This window comes from Podarcis filfolensis, assembly GCF_964270895.1.
Source record: "Podarcis filfolensis genome assembly, chromosome: 1".
NCBI classification, from domain to species: domain Eukaryota; kingdom Metazoa; phylum Chordata; class Lepidosauria; order Squamata; family Lacertidae; genus Podarcis; species Podarcis filfolensis.
The window spans coordinates 39968544-39993114 of NC_139604.1; the positions used below are offsets into that span (position 1 = coordinate 39968544).

Consider the following 24571-nt stretch of genomic DNA (forward strand, 5'->3'; position numbering starts at 1 on the left):
AGCTGAACCACCCTGCTACATGACCAGCTGCTATAGGTGACTGCTGTTTGTGTTTGTTTGTTTGTTTGTTTGTTTGTTTGTTTGTTTGGTTAAACATGTCAAACTGCATAGCAGGTTTCAATTACCGTAAATACCCCTTTCTGTTTTCCCACTTTCTGCAAACGAGTACCTAGATTTCTAGCCTACTACACAAACCTTCAATTACATTCAAATCCTAACGTGACTTTCATCTTGACAATCTTCACATTTCCCTGGGGACACTTTCAGACATAGCAACAAACCATAGTTCGTCATAACAAGAAGGCAATGCAGTGAGTCAAGACTGCACACACCTTCCTGTACACATGGAATAGAAAGTTCCTGGTCAACTTCACACCAGGTACCCTGCAGATCTGGAGCTGGATTTTACATGGCCACAACCTCGCCTTTGATGCCTCTGTCCCTTCTGCCGACCTTCTGTGTCACCAATAGGGCTGTCAGGACTGATGCTGCTGGGAACGGGAATAAGAATAAAAGAGGCAGACAGCAGAGAGCAGCTCACCAAAAGCTGTTGACTTCCTGTCCCTATAACACAGGAGCAATGATGTCAGGTGACCTGTTTTTGCCTGCACAGCTTGCTCAGTGTTCTCCTAGCATTGACAAGCAGCTAACAGTTGGTTCTTGGTAAGCACTGAGCAAGGCGCTTTGCAGGCACCGCCAATCAGCTGACCAATCAGCAAAGCATATTTCATCCAAAACCCACCTTAACCTGCCATACACCTAATGATTAGGTCTGTGGGCTGGCAGTCCCACCCAGGACCATCTAAGATGGTCTAAGACAAGCAATTTATGTGGCTGTATTTCAAGTCACTCTTGCTCTCGGTGCTGACAGAGGGAATGGAGAGAGTAAAAATGGGGTTCTCTTTAAAAGATACCACAGAGGAAGTCAGAGAGAGTGCACTGTGATGTTAACATATGAGAGTGCTGGAGGTGAAATAGTTAAACAGGTTACCCAATCAGAACCTGGGGGGGTGGAGTCGGAGGGACTATAAAACCAGCTCTGGGAGAGGCGAAGGGAGGAGTTCGTTGAGAGTTGGGTGGTTGGTTGATTGAAGTGGGAATGATTTGGGATAGTGTCTGTGGGTAGGTTGAGTTAGTGTAGTGAAACAAGCTGAGTCAGGAACAGTTAGGAGCTAGGAAGACCAACTGAGAGGTGGTTTAGTGAGTGAGAACAGGTAGCGGAAGTTATAGGTCTGGATAGGCACCCCATGATTGTAATTGACCAATACTGTTTATGAAACCACACGCTTGTTAAACTGCAATAAATAAACAGAAGTTTATGTTCCAATTTAACCCTGACTAGATTCAGTATTGTACCAGGTAGGGCCTGGGTGGTGGCAGCAAGAAATAAAGTGGTGGCACAGGGATCAATAGACAGTGAAACGTCCAGGGACCCTGTGTGATCGCCACATGCACATGCATGCACATGTACAGACCTACACACAGATGTACAGACAAATCTGGACTGAGGCATGCCCTCACTCTGCGCTCACTGGGCCACAGGCCAAGCAAGTGGTACCACATGAACAAAAGTTACTAAACCATCCAATGTATTTGAGGTTCAGACTCTCTTTGAATAAAGGAAAAAGGAAGGCAAGGATGTTTAACAGACCACTGTATTTTAATATTTTGTTGGAAGCCGCCAAGAATGGCTGGGGAAACCCAGCCAGATGGGCGGGGTATAAATAAATTATTATTATTATTATTATTATTATTATTATTATTATTATTATATTATGGAATCTACCTTGGGCATGGATGAGCACGATCACCTCCTCCAACATTGCAGGCTTCCCTTTCTTCTGTTTCAGGACATTCTCGGCCGGCTCCTACAGCAACATGCTTTATACTCCGAGTTCTAATTCGGTATCCTGGTGAGAGATCCCCTGAGTGACAAGTCTTTGAACAGGAGCTCCATGAAGACCACTCTGATGTTTCACAGTCTTTAGGCATAACACAGGACTGAAAGGTCAAAGGGATGGTTTCTTGCACACAAAGGCTGTGATAAGAAAGTATTTTGTTAACAACACCACAACAACCCTGAAGCATTCTCTCTTATACCTGGTCTGTGATTAAACAGAAGCAGGAAGACTATGAAGCATTCCGTAATAGCCAGATCTGCACGTTACATTTTACCAAGCCTCCATTGGGAAGAGAGAAACCCAAGAAATTCCAGGGTCATGGCAAAAGCAACAACTCCATGTCTGGTTAAAATTCATGTTTCTTTAAAATTATGTAAGTCCACACCTAGCTTGCAAGGGTGCTAGCATTCCCCTTCCACTCTCAACTTCAGGGACACTATTTGCAACTGTTTGCATGGCAAAGCCAAGGCACTGCTTGGAAACTTTAAACAACCTAGGCAAAAGCTGCATGCAAATGCCATATAGAAGACACCTCCACTAATGTGTTTATTCCCCAAATAAATAAATGAATAAAAATCTAAATCATAAATTTCATGAAATGAAAGACAAGCTGAAACGCCCCCTTTCTTCATAATGTCTCACGACGCTACATTTTTAAAACAGGATCACGGTGTTTAATTACCCATAATGTGAGGTTAATTACACTAAATGTAGCATAAAATTGCAAAGGTACTAAAGGGTTGTTTCTGCTTTGCAGATGGAAAACTAATTTAATTGATATTTGGTCTGTGTGAAAATCTGAATAGGATCTTTCAGGTATTTTATTTGGATACATTATTAGGAGGGGCGCTATTACTAGGTGGCATGAACATGCCAACAGAGGTGACCACAAAAGTGATTGCCCCTGTTTGAGTGCTTGCAGCTTAGTATCAAGGCAAATGGGATGGACAGGTCCCAGCTGAGCTCAGTATAGCAAATCTCACCACTGCTGCTACCTCCCATTCCATTGCTTCAAGGCTTGGTAACTGACCCTGGATCACGCAAAGGAGGCAGAATCAGGGATGGACATGGACAGAACCCAAGTGGAGTGTCTTTTTCTACCAGGGACTGCACTGGGAATGCCAATCCCCAGTAGAAAAATGACACTACTACCATCCATATCTGATCCAAAGAAACAGCTTTCCACATTCCTGCTCCCAATGTGGTAAAGGAAAATGGTGTCATTAGCACTTCTCGCCAATTTAAAAAATGTAAACCGATGAAGCTATTTTAACAGTTTCTTTTCCATCTGTGAACCACGTTGCAAGTTTAACTGGTATATATTGAAGCCAACTACCGAAACTCTTGGTGCAACTGGTGCAAACAAGATTAAGACAAGCTATATCTTTGAACCCAAGTACTCTTTCTCTAACCAATAAAAAATATCAACTTTTCGCCTAACCAATGCCCCCTTAAAAGATATAGCATAATAAACAGCAGGTCCTTAAAAGGCTATTTCGGTGGTTGTACAATATGTTCAGCAACATTAATAAAATACATGCACCTCACATGCAATGACCAACCCATTGAGAACTACAGATTATGAGAAAACACTGGGAACAGCCTGAGAAACTTATGAGCACAATTACTTCAAAAACTTTTAATGTTTTTCATATCATAGACACACACACCAACTTAAGCCAAATATCAGTGCTAATATATTTTACATTTAACTGTTCCAGAAGAACATGGAATGTTTTTTTTTTTTCTTCCTCAGGATTTCCTGTTGAGGCATACTCTGCCAAAAATACAGCAGTGTTGCTCCACCTCACTCACCATGATGGGAGGATTAATGTGGCCTGTATGGTAATAATGGAAGTACAGTAATCAACCAGAATAATATTTTAGCTCAGCAAACTACAAATTATTCTCATGGATTGGTCTGACCAGAGATTCAGTAGCATGAAAGGAAGAGTGCCGAACACAGAACATCTCGGAAAGTAGCAGTTTATTCCCAGCAGTATGTATGAGTACAACAGCATGTGTTCCAGCTATTCTGCGCCTGTGAATTGCCACTGAAAGTGGGAGCCATTAACTAGGTTTAAGATGTGCCAACTTGAATAAAATATGTGGGGGGTAGGTAAGCCCTGCCCTGTATAGTTGATCACATGACGTGATGTTCGCACACCATATGAATGGCAGGCCCTCTCAAATATTTTATTGGAGGTGGTGAAGACCCCTCAGCCCCTAGGAGTTGGCTCCTATGCTGGGCTGCAATTATTTCATACAAAGATGTTTCTTCCAGGCTTTGGATGACTTACATATGTCTGAACTGGCTCTCAATAGCCATGGAAGCTCTGGAAACAAATAACTATCTGCTCCCTTTGATGGAAGAAAACTTGAATGCTGGTTGAAAATCAGCAAAACAAAACCTCATTTAAATTGTAGTTTATATGTATACATCCCTACCAAAACTGTCTCTTCAACATATGAAACTTTAGTGCTAAACGAGACTACATGTGAATGAAACCAAAACACTGTACATGGCAAAATGCACATTCAAAACTAGAGAAGTAGATATGTTCAGCAGCCTTTAAAGCATACATCTCTTAGGAATGAAGTTGATCTCTTACCTCAGCATAGCATTCTTCCCATCACTTCTTGTACACCTCACCTGCCTTGTTTGATAACCAATTTCTATATCCCAAGGCTTGGAACTGTAGTGTGACCTAGATCTATGAAAATTCTGGAAATTCTCCACCACTTGAAGTTTGAAGGTGCTTCGTTCTGTTGATTCGGAACCAAAATCCAGCATAGTTCTCCCAATCATATTCATTTCCTTAAGGTGAGGCATCCGACACTTACTCCAGGGTCCAACTTTAAGACTGTACGTATATTCCTCTTCCCCATGAGGACAAGACATCCAAACATCGCAAACCCTCGATTCAGTTAGATTTGGGCATTTGGCTCCGCCATAGAGTGGCGGCGCAATAACAGAACGGGTTCTGTGTTGTAAACTCTTTCCACAGTGTCTGCCACATACAGACCAGGAGGAAAACTCAGACACTACACAATCCCGTGGGCAAGGTATTAGGCAAGCTTGTTCCATAGGTGGCTGAGGGGTAAAATATTCACATATCTCATTCGCAACTACTGTTCTGTTCAACTTCTGTATACATTGTACTTTTCTGTGTTGTAATCCATGCTGGGCTGTTACACATGCCGAAGTTCTTGGTCTGACTTCACCAAGGGCAAAAGGAACAAGAACACACAGGTGCCATTCTGAAACTTCCCACTCAAAGAGTTCAAGATGCCAGTCACATATTTTAAAACAGCTCCTCTGGCTTTCAGGTCTGTCACTTTGTTCACAATTTGAATGATGGGTTGTCCACCCTTCAGAATGAACACACCAGACTACTCGGCTCTGAACACCGCCCGAACCACAATCACCTATACATCGTCCCCAATGACCTAAAAAAAGGAAAGGAAAGGAAATCTTAAAGAATTTGTTAAAGTTTGCATCTATGAAGGGAATAACTGGCTTGATGTGTAAAATGATTTCTGTCTCTTTAGAAACCCCCGTTTCTCAAATTCACCATCCTGCACTAACAGAAAATGGGGAAACACAATGCAACTACAGACCAGAACAAACAGCTGCAAGCAAGGAACTATGCCCAGCAAGACACACCCAATCCAGGCTTCTTGCATTTCAGCGCTGTCTTCTGCAGGGTTTTCACAATTTGTGGGAAAAACTTCTTTTAAAAAACCCTATATACCTATTTATTTTTAAATACACACACCTGTAGAATGGGGTGTGGTGGGGGTTGTGTCTGAACCTTGCAATTGATAGATCCTGTTTCTACCAGTTTTGCAATAAATATTAAGACATCGCTCAGTTGGCAGAGCATGAGACTCTTTAATTTCAGGGTTGTGGGTTCAAGCCCCACCTTGAGCATTGCAGGGGGTTGGACTAGATGCCCCTCACGATCCCTTCAAGCTCTATGATTCTATAAAACCACTATCTGTTTATTTCAGCCCACATTTAAAATACAGTATCTTAAGAGCTTAGACTGGAATTCTGCTGGCTTTGACTCAGCTTTTATTCAAGTCTGTCCAAGTTTCCCCCTGATGTGCATCTACTGAAGTAGGTAGGTCATCCATCTTTGCTGAATAATTATCTCTTGGCAGCTCTTTCATGGAGGCCTGGTCACATTTACTAATAAGGAAGAGGGAAGAAATGCAGAATAGTCATGAGCGCAAATTGAGAGGGATCCAAGACAAAATGTGAAAGCAAAAGGGAAAGGGGTATTGTTTTGTTTTTGTCATCACTGAGGATTAGTTTTCTATTGGATGCAGAGTGAGCCCAGTGGATTGATTAAACCTATATTCATGCAATACACCCACCTAGGTAATATTTCTACCAGGTTAGATATAAAACTGCCGTCTGTTAGCATACAAAGCCCAAAAGTAAACCCATGAGAAATCTAGAAAACGGTTGAAGACTCTCTTACATTCCAGCATAATAAATTATCTGTGCACTGTCTTCTTAAACACTACCCAGCTTTTGGACCTCTTTGACTCTCTTCCTTTGACCCAGGAGGGTCAGGGTAGGAAATATGAGGCCTAGGGGGTCAAATATGCCCCTTCTGACCTCTCTATCTGGCCTTGAGCTGAGCATTAACACCCATGCCAAAGAGCTGTACAGACCCATTAAAACCATTTAAGTAGCCAACACCTGCATTACATCAGAAGACACAAACTATCAAATTCTTTTCCCCAAGTGACACGTGGCTGTCTTCCACAAAACACATATCAAAACTCTTTAGCCTTCCTCAAGTTTTGCCCAGATTCTTTTCAGATTTCACTTATGCCAAAATTTCAGGAAAACTCTGCCTACCGAGCAGAGAATGTGTGCATACTTTGGTTGGAAAGTGGTCCTCATCCAAAGAACATCTATACCACAGCTTTCATGGCTTCTCTTAAAGAATGCTGGGAAATTTTGTCTGATTAACATGATAGCCACACATACATACACACAGTTCCTAGGGTTTTCAGGGCTTTGTTAAACCATCTGAAGTCTCCATTGCAGGTATATCCTCACAGTACATTTCCTAGATGTCCAAGTATTTGAACTGTATAAGCTTCTGATAACAGATTGATCAAAAGATCTGATATACAGAGACTCTGAAGGAAATAATTTGCATAACCTCAAGATGCAATCCTATACTGAGTTGCCTGGGAGTAAGCACCAATGGACTCAAAGGGATTTACTTCCGAATAGACACAGATAGTTCTCCACTGTCAGTATGTCAGAACAGGATAGCATCAAATTGAGAAGATAAGAAACCCTTGCCTCCCACAACTTTGATTGTGATTTGCTGTTTTTTAGCATTAGAGATATTTGAGGTGAGTTAAACACTAAAAATAAAAGAAATGCAGGCAAACATAGAAGTGATGAAAGGTACATTTACTTATTATTCTACCATGAAAAGAAGTTGCATTTAATACTTCTGCATACAAAAAGAAAATTATCCTCTCTTAAAGGCTAACATATATTAATCAAATTTCCTCTCAGCTTCTTCATATATACCTTCTAGCATCTTCAATTATAAGCAGGAAAATGGGAAATATATACAAAAACTCATTTGAAAAGTAAAAATGGCCTAGAGGCACATGCAGAATTAATATCAATTTATACATAAAAAAAGTTTTTTTAACGTGTTGAATGAATTAGAACAAAATTTATAAAGAAATGATATAGTCACAATGTAAAACTCATTTCTGAAAGGTTTAAGAAAACAATTTTTAAACAGGAATAACAAATAAAATGAATAGCTAAAATTGCTGCATCATTAAGACCTCACTTTCTAATCCTTTCAAAGTCAGCTCTTTCCACCATTGTGAAGCAAAATTCACCAAGCATTGGATTGTTTAACCACTAACAGACCATCATGAGATAGATTTAAGATAGAGACCATCATGAGATGGCGTTTTAAGGCTTTACAGGTAAAAAAAATAGCACTTTGAATTGGGCCCGGGAACTAATTGACAACCAGAGCATCACCCTCTGCAAATGACCATCCAAGTGGTACAGGAACCAACGCAAAGTGGGGCTGCCCACTCCCAACTTGGACAGCCCTTCCAGAAGGAAACCATGGTCAATGGTATTGAAAGCCACCAAGAGGTTGAGGAGAATTATTAAGGACACATTTCCTCTGTCTCTCTCCTGACAGAGCAACATCCGGGCCAAAACCCAGACTGAAATGGATCCAGAAAATCAGTTTCCTTCAACAGAGCCTGATCTGGTCTGCGGACACCCACTCCAAAACCTTGCCCAAGAAGGAGACATTGGCAACCGGCCAGTAATTATTTAAAATTTCCAAATCCAGGTTTTCTTGAGGAGTGGTTTTTCCACCGCCTCCTTCAAGGAGGCATTAATCACCTCCCTACTGAACATCTCCTACTGAATATGTACCACAGCAGTTACATAGTGTGTGAATCTGCATTTCTGCTTATTGAAGACTGTGGAAGTCAACCAAACTGTTCTATACTATGGATAGCTCAGCTGGTTAGAACTTGGTGATCATATGCCAAGATTGCAGGTTCAATCAATGAGAGGGCCACATGTTCCTGCATTTAAGGGGGTTGGACTAGATGCTCCTTAGGGTCCCTTCCGACTCTGGCACTCTATTATTCTATTATTAACTTTTTTATTTCACGGTTGGCTTTGCCTGAGAGGCCTCCTTTGTCCTCGCTCTTTTTGTTTCAGAGGCAAGATTTGTGATTATAATTAGCACACATATAAACAATGTATATGGGCAGCCGCAGTAATTTGCAGAGAAGGGTTGCTGTGTCTACACAAGTCATCATATCCACATGTCTAGCCCCCTTACAGATGCTCACTTTCTCACATTTCTCCTCTCAGTGGGAGTACAACACAATCACAAAGGAAGCAACTCCTACACATCATTCCCCACCCCAATATAAACAAAGCCATAGTGAACATAAAAATAAGACTCGTCAAAGAAGAATTTATAATATAAAAATAACCAAAATCTGGTTGTGTGTGTCCATGTCAGACAGACATCATATCATGGACTCCAACTCCTGACACATGGACAGGCTGATAGCCCTGAAGCCAAAATGCATACGCATGTTCAACTTATTCCTTCTCCCCCCCACAAAAAACCTAATCTTTTTAAAAGAAACTATAACAAACATATAGAATTTATTCTGATGGGTTCTCAGTGCCTCTTGACACTCGCTGTTAAACACAGCAGCAAACTAATCTATGATGCCTCATTGCGCCACCAAATTTCCACTTCCGTAGTTTAAACAGAGTAGAAAGCTCCAGATCTTCCCACTAAATAGTGCTTGGTAATTAGCAATTAATTAGATCCTTTAAAAGGCTGCAATGAGCAGTTTTTCTCCATAAATCCATGATCCATTACCAGAAATAGCTGCAGAGAGTGAACAAGAATGTGCTTACATTTATTAAAAACCAAAAGAAACAGTGGCTTCAAAAAGCCATAATTATGGGCTGGCATTGAAGTGATTCACAAAGACATATAGGCCTTCAGCTCCCAAGTCAGCATCCTGCCCTAATCTAAAAACTCCTGTCAATCACCAGTCTGCATGCTTTCCCTTGGTTTCTTCACAATATAAATACAGCCTCTCATTTTCAAGTAATAGAAACATCCAGGATCAGTTTTCTCATAGGAAGAAATTACTGGAGAGCCATGGTGCCTTTGTAGTCTCTGTATATTCAGAAGCATTTAGGTGTAGCAAGAGGGAAGTAAACACACCCTGCACACACTGGCTGTGAACACACCATTACTTTTAAAGTAGATTTCACCAAAGCCACCCCCCAAAATCTTGCGAACTGTAGTTTCTGGTCTGCATCACTTATGCATGTGTTTGGTTATTATGTCCTTTGTATTCGAAAGAAAGAAAGAAAGAATCTGCACAAAAATCTGCATCTATGCTCCAGGATTTGTATTTGCATGGTTACCCAATGGGGGAACACACATTTTTTGAACTACAATGTTCAAACACACGTTGCCTCTGTGTCAACAAGTTCGTTCCTTCATTTCAAGCAAACAACTAATGGAGCAAACCACCAGGGTGCTTACAGCATTCAAATAATAGGTTTCCTGGTTATATAGACTGCTATTGGGAAAAGATACTGTACATCTGCACCACTGGATTGATGTCATGTGCTACTGCACGTGAGGCTTCTCATGAGGGTGATTTGTAAACAGTTTGCCCAGAATGTAACAGCCAGACTGCTGATAGCAATAAGCAATAGTCACAAAGAGTATATAACATCAGTATTGCAGGAATGCCTCCAGTTGCTTTCAGTGCTGTTTTCAAGATGCTGATTCTTCTTGCTTAAAGCGCTATTTAACCTGGGCCCAGTATGTCCGGGGGAGCACTTGCTCCCAGTATGGATGTTTGAGGGATTCCGTCTTTGCAAATTGTGATATGAACTAGCCTGATCCACATTCCCCATCTTAATCTGTGGATCAGGACACAGCTACCCACCAGCTCTTGCATTTCCAAAATGCTCTGGCATAGTCCTCAGGCTCAAAACAGTTACAAAACATTTTATCTCAAAACGTGCTTTTAATGCAGAAGTTTAGGCATGTGCACTTTGAGATAAAATGCATTAGAAATACATATTTAAATGCAGATGACTTGCTTTTTATTCAAGAAAAGGCTTTTTCCCCCCAAGTCTTCCACAAACTCAGATATTTTGATGCAACTCGCCTGTCTCAGTCTTTGCAGTTTATATACATAATGAAATCTCTCCATTCACCATAGGAAGTGTCTTGTTTGCTTTGCCCTCTAGCTAGTCAGACTTTTTGTGTTATTATTTCAGAGATTATGAAAACCTAGAGTTTATCATACTACATTTCAGTGATGTATTGGTGCACATTGAGACTGGTGGGGTGGAATGCACGGAGACCAACCATAAATGGGGCCAGAGGTAATGGCAGGCATTGTCACCCTGACTTGTCAGTAAGAGAGCAGAAAGTGGTGGGGTGGGAAGGCTGAAGTTGATGGCACAGTGCCCTAACTGCCCTAATGCAAAAGTTGCCAACATTTTTGAGATAGTGGGCACATTTTGAACTTTGAGGGAGTCCTGGGGATGCCAATCATAAAATAGCTGCTGTCAGGAGAGCCGACTTGGTCCCCAGGTTATGGGGGTCTAGTGCGTGTGACATCATGATGTCATGCACACCCACACCCACGCGTGTTCGACTGATGATGATGATGAAGAAGAGTTTGGATTTGATATCCCGCTTTATCACTACCCTAAGGAGTCTCAAATCGGCTAACAATCTCCTTTTCCCTTCCTCCCCCACAACAAACACTCCGTGAGGTGAGTGAGGATGAGACTTCAGGGAGAAGTGTAACTAGCCCTAGGTCACCCAGCAGTTGCATGTGGAGGAGCGGGGAAGCGAACCCGGTTCACCAGATTACGAGTCCACTGCTCTTAACCACTACACCACACTGATGCACAACCATGTATACACACGGCACCAGGAAATACCGGTAATTAAGTACAATTGATTTAAACTGCAAAAAGATGCAAAAACGGACAGAAAAGAGTGGGAAAATGGCAACTGCAATCTCAAGAGCCTTTGCACTTACCTTTAAGGCCTGTAGAGAGTTGGAGTTTGGGAATGGCGGTTTCAACAGTTTCCAAAGGTTTAGAAGGCGTTTACAGGCTTTTAAGATTGTGCTTCCCACTATACGCAATTCATGTATACTCGTGGTACCTGGGAATGTAACCCCCCCCCCCCGTAAATGAGGAGGCTCCTGTACTTTAAGACCACCCATCATGAAAAATTCCTTCTCGTCTGGATTAAGTTTCAGCCGAAACTGATCCGAAACACCCATTCAAAGGTAAAACCACCATACCTTATTCAGATGGAAAGAAGAAATAGAGTCAAGTGACAATGGCAAGCTGCCAGCAACCCACTTGAAAACACTGGATGAATTTTTCCAGTAGTCTTGTGTATAAGAGAGAGAGAGAGAGCACTGCACATAAAAGCTCAGTGAGGGGGAAAAAACATTCTACCAGCACCACCTTTGTGGAGAGAAACATAGCACACACAAGGTCCCCAATTCAATCGTTTGTGTCTCGGCAAGCAAGCAAGAGAAAGGCCCCTGCCAGAGCCACGAGGCATAATAACTCATTAATCTCCAAGCATCTTTGAGTACCATCAATATCTTTGCATCAATCGGGGTTTTTTTCTTTTGCTTTATAGCTTTTTATTGTCAGAAAATTAGGAAATATAGCATCATCACGATGAGGAGTAACACCATTCTCTATCTTTTGTTAAAGCTATAAATGGCAAATATGAGTGTCTGGCAAACAAACCATCAAACACTTAACAAATGTAGAGGGCTAGAGGCATTAGGTAGAGGTTAGAAGCAGTAGGTATTCATTTAGGGATAATGCAAGGGGAAGAATGCAAACAGTAAGCACGAGCAGAGGAGTAGTAGAAATGTCCCTGACCACAAGAGATACTTGAAACAACAACAAATGATTCTTTTATGCCAGGAAAATCCACAGAAGGGAGCATTCAGCAGCTGTCAGAAATGGTAAATGCTCACGTGAGATTCATTTCTAAAAAGTAAAACAAAACATGAAGCAAAGCCCTCTGGAATTTAACCTGCTGACAAATGAGCCATTTCTAGTGAGAAACTGTGTCTTTGTAACATTAAACCAACAGTCTCTAAACCCTCAGTTTGATCTGTACTGCAGGGAAGCACAAATACCCAGTGATACAAGAATCCTTCTTTCTCCACCTGAAGTGCTAACATAAATCCTTGTGCATTTAAGCATGAGAAGATTAAAAGGCATGATCACAAACCTCACACCCATCAATGAAGAAGCAACATTATGGGTTGTGATCAAAATAATTAAAAAAAAATGTGGAAGCATTGCACAGAGAGGGCCTTCTGTTAGATGCCCTAGGTTTTGAACAATCGTCCCGAAGTAGTCTTGTTTGGGCTATTTGACAGTGAATTGAAATGGATTCACACTGTGTTTGAACGCCATGCTTCAGAAATCCTTAGGGTTTCTCAGCCTCAGGTCAACGGCAGTAGGGCGTTATGAGCAGGACTTTGGGGCAGGCACCCACAATGTTGGCATCTAAAGGTCTAAACAATTTGGGTTGTGCACATGCAAAGGAAAACCTGCTTTGACACAGACATGCCCATTTCTTGAGACTGATTTTGCCGCTGCTGGCTAAGGTGCATTATGCACCAACCTAGGGAAGATCTTTTCTGTAGTGGTGCTCAATTTGTGGAACTCCCTCCCCTCTGAAATAATCTAGGCTCAAGTTCCAATGAATGAGGGACTTACAGTCATATTCTATACAGTGGTACTTCAGGTTAAGTACTGAATTCATTCCGGAGGTCCGTTCTTAACCTGAAACTGTTCTTAACCTGAAGCACCACTTTAGCTAATGGGGCCTCCTGCTGCTGCTGCGCCGCCAGAGCCCAATTTCTCTTCTCATCCTGAAGCAAAGTTCTTAACCTGAAGCACTATTTCTGGGTTAGTGGAGGTGTAACCTGAAGCGTATGTAACCTGAAGCGTATGTAACCCGAGGTACCACTGTACTTGTAGAAACTTCCAAGACATCTTCGCGGGTAGCCCCATGTGTAATGCATTGCAGTAATCCAACTGGGAAAATATCAGGATGAGATCCCTGTAGGACTTTCCAGTACTTGAGGCTTCTCTCATACCTGCATGATAAACTGTACCTCCAGAAAGTACCTGCTGTATACAACCACTAAAAGACAGAGTAGCCCTGCCCTCCACAGGAACCATTTAAAATGGTTGTTAAGTAACAGCTGCTCCTGAATCCTAATTTGTGTCCAGTCATCATTAGTTCTCCTTCCTATGTTCCCTAGGTAAGGAACTACACCCCATCCATTTCAGAACAGCTTCACATTGCTGATTCTTGTGCAGTTTACGCTCTTGCAGCCCCGCCATTTGCAAGTATTAGTCAGTAAATTAAAGTAGCTAAAGATCTTCTCAGGTGAAAAGGTGGATGAGATAGGATTTACAAGCCTGTTAACAGAGCACCTTGTAAAAGGAGGGATCAGAGAGGGATCAGAGATTGATTAAGACACAATAGTATGGGGAAAATAATTCATCACCATAGTATACAGCCCAAAACAAAGGGGTGATGCAGTAAAATGGCAGACTTGGGAAAGAAAGAAAGAAAGAAAGAAAGAAAGAAAGAAAGAAAGAAAGATATTGAAATTTTAAAATCGCAAACTAACATAAGTTTGGCAACATAATAAATAATAAAATAATAAAATTGGTTTTTTTGTTTTTTTTCTCTCTTCTCTCTTTTCTTTTTTTTTCCTTTTCTGTAATCTTTAAAAGTAATAAATATTATTTTTTTAAAAAAACAACATAATAAATAATAAAATCATAGTGTGCCTGGAAAGCTATCATCAGTAGCCCTGAGTTAAAAAGAAATGTGAATGCAGCTATATTTTAAAGCAGTCAATATTTTAATTTGTAAGCTTTTTATTTGATGGGGAAAGTACTATGATGTCAGCCCATATTGCTTATCTAATTCAGTTAACCAGCACATAATAGTAGTTATAACTTGCTTTATGTGGTGTAGGCCGAATTGCTTTTCATGCCCGCAGAGTAAAAAAATTATACAATAATTACGCTCACAAGGGCACAATGACATTTGCGCACACTTTTGACATGCAGGGCACACGTACATTGGAAAACAAGCTGTTTGGATAATGATCATATATTAGGGGACAAAATGGCATCATCAGCCCTAAAAATATGTAGTTTAATAAGGATGGCAATTATAATCATGTTTGCAGTTTGACATTTAGTCAACAGCTCACCATTCCACAGTTCATTCAAGTTTGGAAGCCAGTCCCCCCCCCTCTCTCTCTCTGTGTGTGTGTGTGTGTGTGTGTGTGACTATATACACACAGTGGTTTGCATCCAATAGGCTTCACTTAGTTTCCACTGAAATCAATGAGATTTAAGTTACACATTACAAACTTAAGTCCCATTCATTTCTGTGGGATACTGATTAAATTATTAATTCAATACCTGGATTCATTTTAGGCAGGTACTGTCTAAGCTGCATCTTGCAATTCATACTAGAGACAGAACCCTGGGGGCAAGGGAATGAATATATTGCTTTTGCTGCTAGTTACTAACTGCACTTATTAGCATTTTATTAAAAGAAATATCTGTTTCTTCACTTCCATCCACCAAAGATGGATCATCCACAAAAAGTAAAAATGCATTACACAGCTCTTGTATGGGATTCAAGTGATATGCCTTTTAAAAGCATGGATTAATTCTTGGAATAGACAGCAACTACCAGACATAATAGCAGCAAATCATGATTTCATTACCGCCAGTCTGGCGAATTACTTTAGGCAGCTGCTATTACTGTTCTTCAAGATCATCCCAGTTCACTTTGGCTGAATATTTGTAGTTGACGTCTAGCATAAGTACTGTTGGCACAACTCCAGCCTCTCTCCATATGATCACGTTCTAGCCTGACAGTCTGACACTTAGAAGAAAGCTCTGAGTTGCTGTGCTTTTATCGTCATGGACAGATGCTGCTGACTCAAAATAAAAAGTCCGTTCTATTTCCAATTTGTCTGGAGGGTATTTTTTAATCAGTAGTTAATGGATAATCAATTCTGAGATGGCTACATAGAACACTGCATTATGAACTTGCTTATAAAATCCCATTAGCTTGTCTAACAATATGAAGGAAGAAACCATAAAATCAAGCCCTCCATTAACTTAAATAATAGCTGAATACATATTAGGATGTTTTGCAAAACACTATTTATAAACATGGGGGGGGGGGGGTTGGATAAAATGGAAACACAGAGCTAATCACTTTCCGTTCACAGATCCAACCTGCTCATTTTTATCCATTATAAAGATTCTCTCTCTCCCCCTCTCACACAAACCTCTTCTCTAAACTATTTAGAAGATGGTTAGGTAACCACAGACAGCAAGAAAGAAAGAACATAGGAAGTGTTTGCTGGATGTGTCCAAAGACCCATCTAGTCCAGCAATCTGTTCTCACAGTGACCAAGAGCTCTCGCCCCATCTGCAGCTTCTAGCAAGTGGCATTCAGAAGGATTTCCCCTCTAACAGTGGAGTTAAAACCTAGTTATTATGTGGCAGTAGAACCTAGCTAGATGCTGAGCACTATCATCATCATCATCATCATCATCATCATATTATGGGGGTGGAGAGCTGGTGCCGAAAGCTGACCTTGTTCTCAAGATCTTGGAAACTAATGCTCAGATTACTAGAGCTAACCATATTTGTTTGGATTGGCATGGCCCACAAAACCAAAATCCCATTATGCTCTCAAGCAAGAGAAGCTTTGCAGGAAATTCAGATTAGGCACAAGATACATGAACCAGTCCCATAAACAAAATTACATGAGATTTACTTTCTACTAAGTGAGGAAACCTGGCCCTTCCCTATATTAGGTAACGTCCTGTTCTCAAACCCAAGTTGACATCATTTTGAGTGAGAGACCTGGAAGCCCTGCTCCCTGGCGTGCAGGGCTTTTTCCGCCTGGCATGGGAGAGCAGGGCCCTCACTGACTCCAACTGCAAAAGCTGAGGGGGCTGAAGATGCCAAAGACTATCTTGGCTGTCTTTGAATGCAGACCCAGGTCACTGAGCCTGAGCTTCCATAGCCACCGCCCACCATGCACCACCATTGGCAGGACTGGCAGCAACAGAAGCTTATATGTTCTGTACATATAATATTTTATTCTTTTCCTACTTATGCTGTTTTAAATGCACATTTAGTATCGAACTTAATTTAGCAATATTTTTATCTGAAATGTTTAAAATAGTTTTTGTTAGTGTTGTTAACTTTGCTGCATTAAATGTTTATGCTGTAGCTGACCTTGTAATGTTTTATTTTGAAATCTTTAAGCTAATATTTTGGTTTCCTGTTAATCATGTTGCTTTGAATGTATACTTTATATTTGACTTTCTTCTCTTAATGTTTTGTTCTGGAGTGTTTCATTTGATGTTTTAATGTGTTGTAAACTTCTTGGAGATTCCACCCCTCTTAAAACTATAAAAGAGGCAACAAAATGAATAAATAATAATAATAGTAATTGTTTACATTAAAATATTTGTAGTAATATTTGTAGCAGTTGTTGCTGATTGAACAAAAACATTCCCCTGTTAAAGGTTTCAAGGCAGTGGGGTCTGTTCAATGCCTGGACGTATTTGTGGCTAGTGTCCATTTGGACTGGCAGGGCAGAAAGCAGAGAGGCCAACAGTAGTCAGAGGCCAAGCTGATAACAGGCAGTGCCAACTAATTCTCATTTTCTCCACCATCCTCCTCCTAAAATGCTACACTAATAGAAAAGAGGAGAAAGCTGACAACCATGGCCACCCTGACCCCCTGGACTGGCTGTAAGTAAGAAGACTGGCTGATGAGGGCTGGCTGAGGACAGACTTGAGACTGGTGAGGTCATGCTCTATGCACCCTAATGGTTCAGCCTCCAGTGCATGAGAGAGCCCTTGGGAACCCCATGGAAGCTGCCTTGGGTTCCATGATGGAAGAAAGGTGGGGTGTAAATATTAACTGAATACAAATATTAATTCTTCATCTGGTCATGTCACTTGTCTTAATTTTTATTCCAGCCAAGTACTTACAGCCTTTGTGGTTTTTGGACCATCATGCACATTCATCAACCTCCTTGGCTCCTTTGGCAATATGGCAGCAACTCAAAATGAGCAAGTGGGAAGTGGTGAGCCAACAAGACAGGGCAGACTTGCTTCCTCGTGGACACAGGATGCCTTTTGGTATCAAATTTATCATCTTCCTTCAAATGGTATTAATTTGCTTGCGATTGATAATTTACCAGGTAGGCTTAACTCCCCTGCACTCCCTCCATTTCACGGGCTATTCTTCAGCAGCTGTCATATGGTTAACAGTAAAAACTTTTTCAGCAAACATTTTATAATGTCATTACAACTGTAGATGGTAGAACAATGTTGAACTAAGAAATTAACCTTGGCTATACACTGTGTTGTTAACTGGTATCTCTATTCACAGCTGTACAAAAGATAATTTTAATCCATACAATGTGAACCCTGATTGTGTTCTATATAATACCTCCTTTTAATTGAGGGTATAATATTACATCACAAATGCCTTTATCAAGCAGACTGTTAATCTCGTCACAAAGGAATAACAGGATGTTTGGCAAAAGCATTTTCAATTAAACCATGTTGACTCACATCAGTTATTTTATTTCTCAGCTAAATGCCCTGGCCAGGATTAGCATCAGGCAGAAAGGTCCCTTGTTCATCTCTTTTAGTACTTTTAATATATTGAGAATGTGAAGCACCATTTTCCACTTCTTCTAAGATTGATTAAGTCAGCAACGCTTTACAGTTACCAGTGCAGAACTCCCATTGATCTCAACAGGGCTTGTAAATTTAGATGCAGCAAGAAAAACCCAAACTGTATTAGCAATTCAATGAATTTACCTATTATAGCCACATGCAAAGGAAGACAGAGCTCCTATACTTTTAACTGCTATATGGAAGAGGAAATTTTAACAGCTTCCCCTACAAGACAAAACTTGACTGCAAAGTACCGTCTTCCATTGATTTAATTTCTCTCTCTCTCTGAGCAACTGTTAAAGGGACAGGAGCCCTTGCCTCTGAGCATCTTGTCACTCTCTCTGCTACTTCCTTTAACAAAGATGTGAAAACCAGAGACTAATGAACTGTGTGTATTCAACCTTACACCTTTCTTCAATAAGAATGCCATACTCTCATACCTACACACTGCAAAATGGACAGTGCTTCCAACTCCACTCCAAATAATGAACAGAAATATCCACTGAACACATCCAATCTAGGAAGCTTTAAACAGGTTTATTCCCTTACAACACCTTTACAGAGCACACACAGAGAAAAAGTTATTGTGTATTATATTTATATGCCACTCTTCCACCAAAGAGCAAAGGGGTGCATACATTAATCTATCCTGCCTTATCTTCATAATAATTCTGTAAGGTATGTTAGGCTGAGAAGTACTGACTGGCCCAATAAGCTTTCCTTATCTGAACCTGGGTCTCCTGGTCCTTGCCCAACAACCACGCCACACTGACTTTCAATAGTACTACTTACCCACTGAAATAGCTTATTGTAGGATTTGATGGCTAAAATAGCTTGAGGATTTAGATATGAATCCTCTTCCTGTTACCAACAAGGGGATGTGTAGCCACAACTCCCTCCAATTATAGGATCCTACAAATATCATTATGGCTCTAAGTTAAGAATGAAGGTTGAGAAATATAACAACCCTGGAAGGAACAGATTAAGTCGCATGTAATATTTCATTCATCCCTGTTCTATTTCAAGAGGAAAACCTCAGGCCCCCAAAGAATCAGCAGGAGTTTTTCAAAAAGATGTTTTCCTTGGTTATACTAGAAGCTGCCTCTGTACTGGAAGCTGCCTTCTGTGTGCTGGAAGCAGCTGTAGATTAAGTTTTGGGAAGCTGCTGTTTGAATGGAATGACAGCCCCTGCTGTGCAAGCCAAAGTGGGAGGGAGCCACTGATGCAAGCATATTGCTCCTACAAGCTGGCTGGCCTACAAAAGGTACTCCCGTCATTCTGTTTAATATCAGCAAATGGGATAACAGCCATGCATGGTGGAGTCCTGTCATTAGTCTTCTAATGCACTTGTATAGCTCTGATGAGGGGTACTGACGGATTTATTAGCACTATGCAGAGCACATACCCTTGATGTTCACATTGCTACTAATTAATATTCAATCCATATACAAAGTACACCCAGTCTTGAGGGTCAGCTGCATTAAATCTCATGGGTAGGCATTTCTGAACACTGCATATTATTGGTAGCGTGTACGAAGGCACATTTGTTCTGTTTCTGAGAAATAGAAATAACACATCTATTGCTTGCAGAGACATGGGAAGCCTGTCCCTTTGTTTCTACAGTTTTCTGCTTTGTCTCCCTACTCCTACATATCACCTACAGAAAAGCTGTGGAATGTCTCAGATATCCTTCCTTCATCAAACTACTTCTGTGGCTGCAGGGTTCTCCATTCCACCCTCCTCCCCCCAAAAACACAATTGTACAAAACAATACAGTGAATTTTGTTCCAACTTTAACAAATTGGCATAGTCCAATCAATTAAGTGTTGCAACTTCACCTGTTATCGTTTACAATGAAGGGCAAGATAGAAAATTTTGAAATAAACATGCTATTCATTACAGTGCTAGAACAGAGATCTAGATTTCTTAACAATGTATCTGATAGATGTCTGCATTTAGAAGTGCTTTATCCTGTCCAAGCACAACTTGTAAAATATAATAAAATAATTCTTCTTCTTCTTCTTCTTCTTCTTCTTATTATTATTATTATTATTATTATTATTATTATTATTATTATTATTTTATTTATACCCCACCCATCTGGCTGGGTTGCCCCAGCCACTCTGGGCAGCTTCTAGCACATATAAAAACATAATAAAACATCAAACATTGAAAACCTCCCAATACAGGGCTCCCTTCAGATATCTTCTAAAAGTTGTATAGTTATTTATCTCCTTGCCCTAATGGGAGGGCATTCCACAGGGAGGGCGGCCCTACCGAGAAGGCCCTCTGCCTGGTTCCCTGTAACATGACACTAGTGTCTTCCAGATCCTTAAACCAGGTAATTTACAAAGCCGATTCACTCTTCGCTATCAAGTACCCAGTACTGTTACACGATTGTTTATTAAATGTCCTTCATCTGAGGTTCATAGGGAGGTTTACAATGATAGAGGGCACCAAGCTATGCAACTCCAGACTGATATGCCAGCTATTCAATATACTAACCAGCCCTTGTATCTGAGTGGCTAACAAGAGACTTGTTGAGCAATATATAGAGTTCTTTTAAAATGTCTGTTTGCAGATCCTTTATAGTGAAAGAGTTGGCTTAAGTCAGGAGAGTTGTTTTATGACACCATTCACAAACATTTGGAATAAATTCAGAAGTCAAAATGCTATACCGATTTTGCCGTGCTTCAAACGCATTGATTCTAATGAGTTCAGGCAAGCCTAATCTGGGTCATGTTGCGGCTGTGACATTTAAAAACCTGTTACCTGCCAGTTGATTCCATGTGCTATTGATGTAATCTTTAACCCAAAAAAATGTTATGGGAAGTTTTTTTCAAGATGGGAAATGCACTATTCAGCAAGATTAAAATATTTTTTTCCTGCTTCCACAATGATAAATTGATTTCCTATAGAAGTATGCATTTAGACAATCAAAGAACAACACAATTATTATTTCAGTTATTTCAGATGGGGCAGTCCCCAGCCCCAACCCCAGATGCATGCCTTCAATGGTAGCAGCGTTTTTGGGGGGAGGGGTGGGGAGTAGGGAGAACGCTTCATATAGGAATCTTGCATATTTATCTCCTGAAATACATTCTTTAAGTTGGACAACAGGAATTTGACTTTAACATTATTTTGAATGGTGTGGATGGATTTGTATTATATGGGGATTGGTGACGGCAACAACCCATATGACTTTGAGGCAATCACACTCTACTATTTTATTCACATGGTACCTGACACTTTGGAAGGTTAAAAAGATTTACAGAATAATCTGAAGAGTCAAGCTGGGAAAGATCTGGTCATTTGGGTAATTTTTTTAGAAACTTTAAACATAGGCAGCAATAAATGGCCCAGAACAACATTTCCCTCTAGATGTTCCCAATTAATATGTCTGGTTATGTCTTGCCAGAAGCTCCTGAACTGGTAGTCTCAGCAAAGAGCCACAGAAGAGCAAGTCAACCTTTGCTTCTGCAGTAGAACTTTTTTGGTTCCGTCACCTGCTATATAGCCCACTATGTCCCCAGAAGCTTCTTCTGATGGTAAGTGGACCCTCCAGAACAGCATTAGATGGGATGCGGATGGGCTGTAGTGGAGAGAGAAATCAACCAGGCTGCCTTTAACAAGTGGTAGTGCTCTTCTACTCACAAAAGACACCTTTGAATCCAGTCCTGGAGATGCAAGTAATGAACAGCAAAAGGAAATTGATGCATTTATCTGTTAAATGGGAATGTGAGGCAAGGAGGAATGCTAGCTAGAACTGAAGAAAAAGAGATGGCTCCCATAGTGATCCACAGGGTCAGCGCATGTTGACAAGGGAGAACATGGGCAAGATTCCTAGACATACCCCTCAACAATTGCAGATGATGGAGATGCAAGGTTAGGGTTTATCACCAAGCAGCAGCTTGAATTTGTAAAGAACTTTCGCAGGGGCCCAAATGAAAACACAAGCGATGTAAATAACAAAGGGCACAGGTACTAGTTGTCGTAAGTTAGAGCAATTGAATTCCCCACCACAGAGGTGCAGCATGGTCACAAAGTGCATTCTACTAATCTGTGTGTTTGCAAAGGGAACTAGGTTCTTGCTGAAAGAAACTGGTTTGTATTTCTCAGAAAATGCAAACAAGAGTAATTACTTCAATTAAGGCAAAGGTATGCTTGCTGAAGGGAATCTGTTCCTTCTAAGACATAAATCAATAGCAGAATAAGAGCTGTTACCTGCATCAGATATGACCATCAGATACGACACTGATTCCAGAGGATTAATTAGGAATGCATTAATGTGACTCATTTGTCCCTGAGGGGGAATCCTCTGTTCTGCAGTCACTCTGAGATCTATGTTTGGTGGGAACCACCGGGGATTCTCCTGAATAAATGATAGTGGGCTTGTGCTTCCTCCAGTTAAATATGCTAGCACTGTAGCACATTTCACTCGAAGTAAATCCAAATTACACATATAGTCTCACAGGGTGTTGCAGAGTTTCAGTCAACTCAAGCTTTGCTGATGACTGCAGAATCAGGTGGTGGTTTGCATGTGAGCCAACTCAGAGAAATTTACCATATTTTTTGCTCTATAAGACGCACCAGACCATAAGACGCACCTAGTTTTTGGAGGAGGAAAACAAGAAAAAAAATATTCTGAATCCCAGAAGCCAGAACAGCAAGAGGGATCTGGCTTCTGGGATAGCCTCCTGCTGTTCTGGCTTATGGGACAGCCGCGCACAGCCTCTCCCGGGCAGCGGGATGAAGGCCCCCCTGCCAGGAAGAGGCTAAGCCAGAAGCCAGGACAGCAAGCGGGATTGCAGTGCAGGGAGCGCTGAGCAGAGCCTCCAGCCTGCATTCGCTCCATAAGACGCACACACATTTCCCCTTACTTTTTAGGAGGGGGGAAGTGCGTCTTATAGAGCGAAAAATACGGTAATATCAGCACACACAATACTTTACAGAAAAGCTCATTCAACAGTCAGCACCAAATGATGAGAAATCAAGTTCATAGAACTGCAGAGTTGGAAGGGATCCTGGGAATCATCTAGTCCAACCCCCCACAATGCAGGAATATGCAGCTGTCCCATACAAGGATCGAACCTGCAACCTTGGCATTATCAGCACCTTGCTCTAACCAACTGAGCTATCTATCCAAAGAACTTGGGTGGTGAAGTTTTACTCAGAGAAGACAAACTGAAATTAATGAACATGACTAAGTCAGTCAGCATTCGATTCCTGTTTTCACTCTGGGTGGGGTGAAGGCAAGAAAGAGACAAATTCTAAGTTCTACTGCTAAAATGTCTTTCTTCTTTTGGTGGATGGTATGTTTTCTCCTTCAGCCAAGAATTCTGTGTGTGTGTGTAAAGGGCAAAGAGAAGTTGAGAAATGAGGGAAGGCAGGGGGGAAAGGAAAAAAAAAGAAAAACTAGGGAGCTGAGACTTCAGGCTCAGTCATAAATTTGTGGCTGTAAATCTCCAAGAGCACAAGAGCAGCAGCTACTGTGGTGGGCAGAATGTTAACTGACAGTTCTCTTCCAGGAGCAGACGTGCCTTTCTCTTGGGTTTGCGCAGTACAGCATTTGAACAAAAGGGGAAAAGACTCGCTATTGACTTGTCTGCACTTTCAGCTGAAGAACCAAGAGGTCAGTTCACTCACTTACACACCAGGCAATTAAAAACAGTTTAAAAACACACACACAAAACCAGCAAATGCATTTGATACAAGACGAAAACTATACCAAAGTAGGCATTTGTGACAAAGACACATTTATCCAGCCAAGAAAGCCTGTTGAAACAAAAATGTCTTCAGGTTCCCCCCCCCCCCCCGGAAAGAGCTGATAGTGGGTGCCTGTCGTAGATCATCAGTAACGCTGTTCCACAGAACAGAAGCAGCCACACTAAAAGTCCTGCTCCAAGTTACTGTGGCTTCTGAGATCTCTGCAACTTGTAGGAGAAACTCTCTCACAAACCACAGCAGGAAGTTAGCATCTGTATTAACTTCAAACACTGAAGTTACAGTTATGCTTTTTTAAAAAAAATTCTCCTTTGATTGATTTGCACATTCTATTGAATTTTTACAGTTGAATTTTTAAAAAAGAACACTGACATAAAACAAAAAATCCCAGCTGACATCCATGCTACTAAAAAGGGTCAAAAAATGTAGAAGAGTCATTCTGAATTAAGAGAGAGGCACTGTTTTCAATTCTAAGGTTAGTGGTATAAACAGGGGACAACCATGCGCTGCAAGAATCCCCACCCAGCCATGAAGCCCACTTGTAGACC

The 24571-nt window shown here is 41.0% G+C and overlaps 1 protein-coding gene across 9 annotated transcripts in view; it reads right to left on the reverse strand.

Annotated features, from left to right (window-relative positions):
* Positions 1-24571, reverse strand: part of THSD7B (thrombospondin type 1 domain containing 7B) — a 511659-nt gene that overhangs the window by 202114 nt on the left and 284974 nt on the right. For all 9 annotated transcript variants that reach the window (XM_083581788.1, XM_083581787.1, XM_083581784.1 and 6 more), the window contains 2 exons: positions 4514-5351; positions 1787-2038 (listed from right to left, as the gene is read on the reverse strand). In XM_083581788.1, coding sequence (XP_083437914.1) covers positions 1787-2038; positions 4514-5351 — 1090 coding nt within the window. The remainder of the gene's footprint in view (positions 1-1786; positions 2039-4513; positions 5352-24571) is intronic.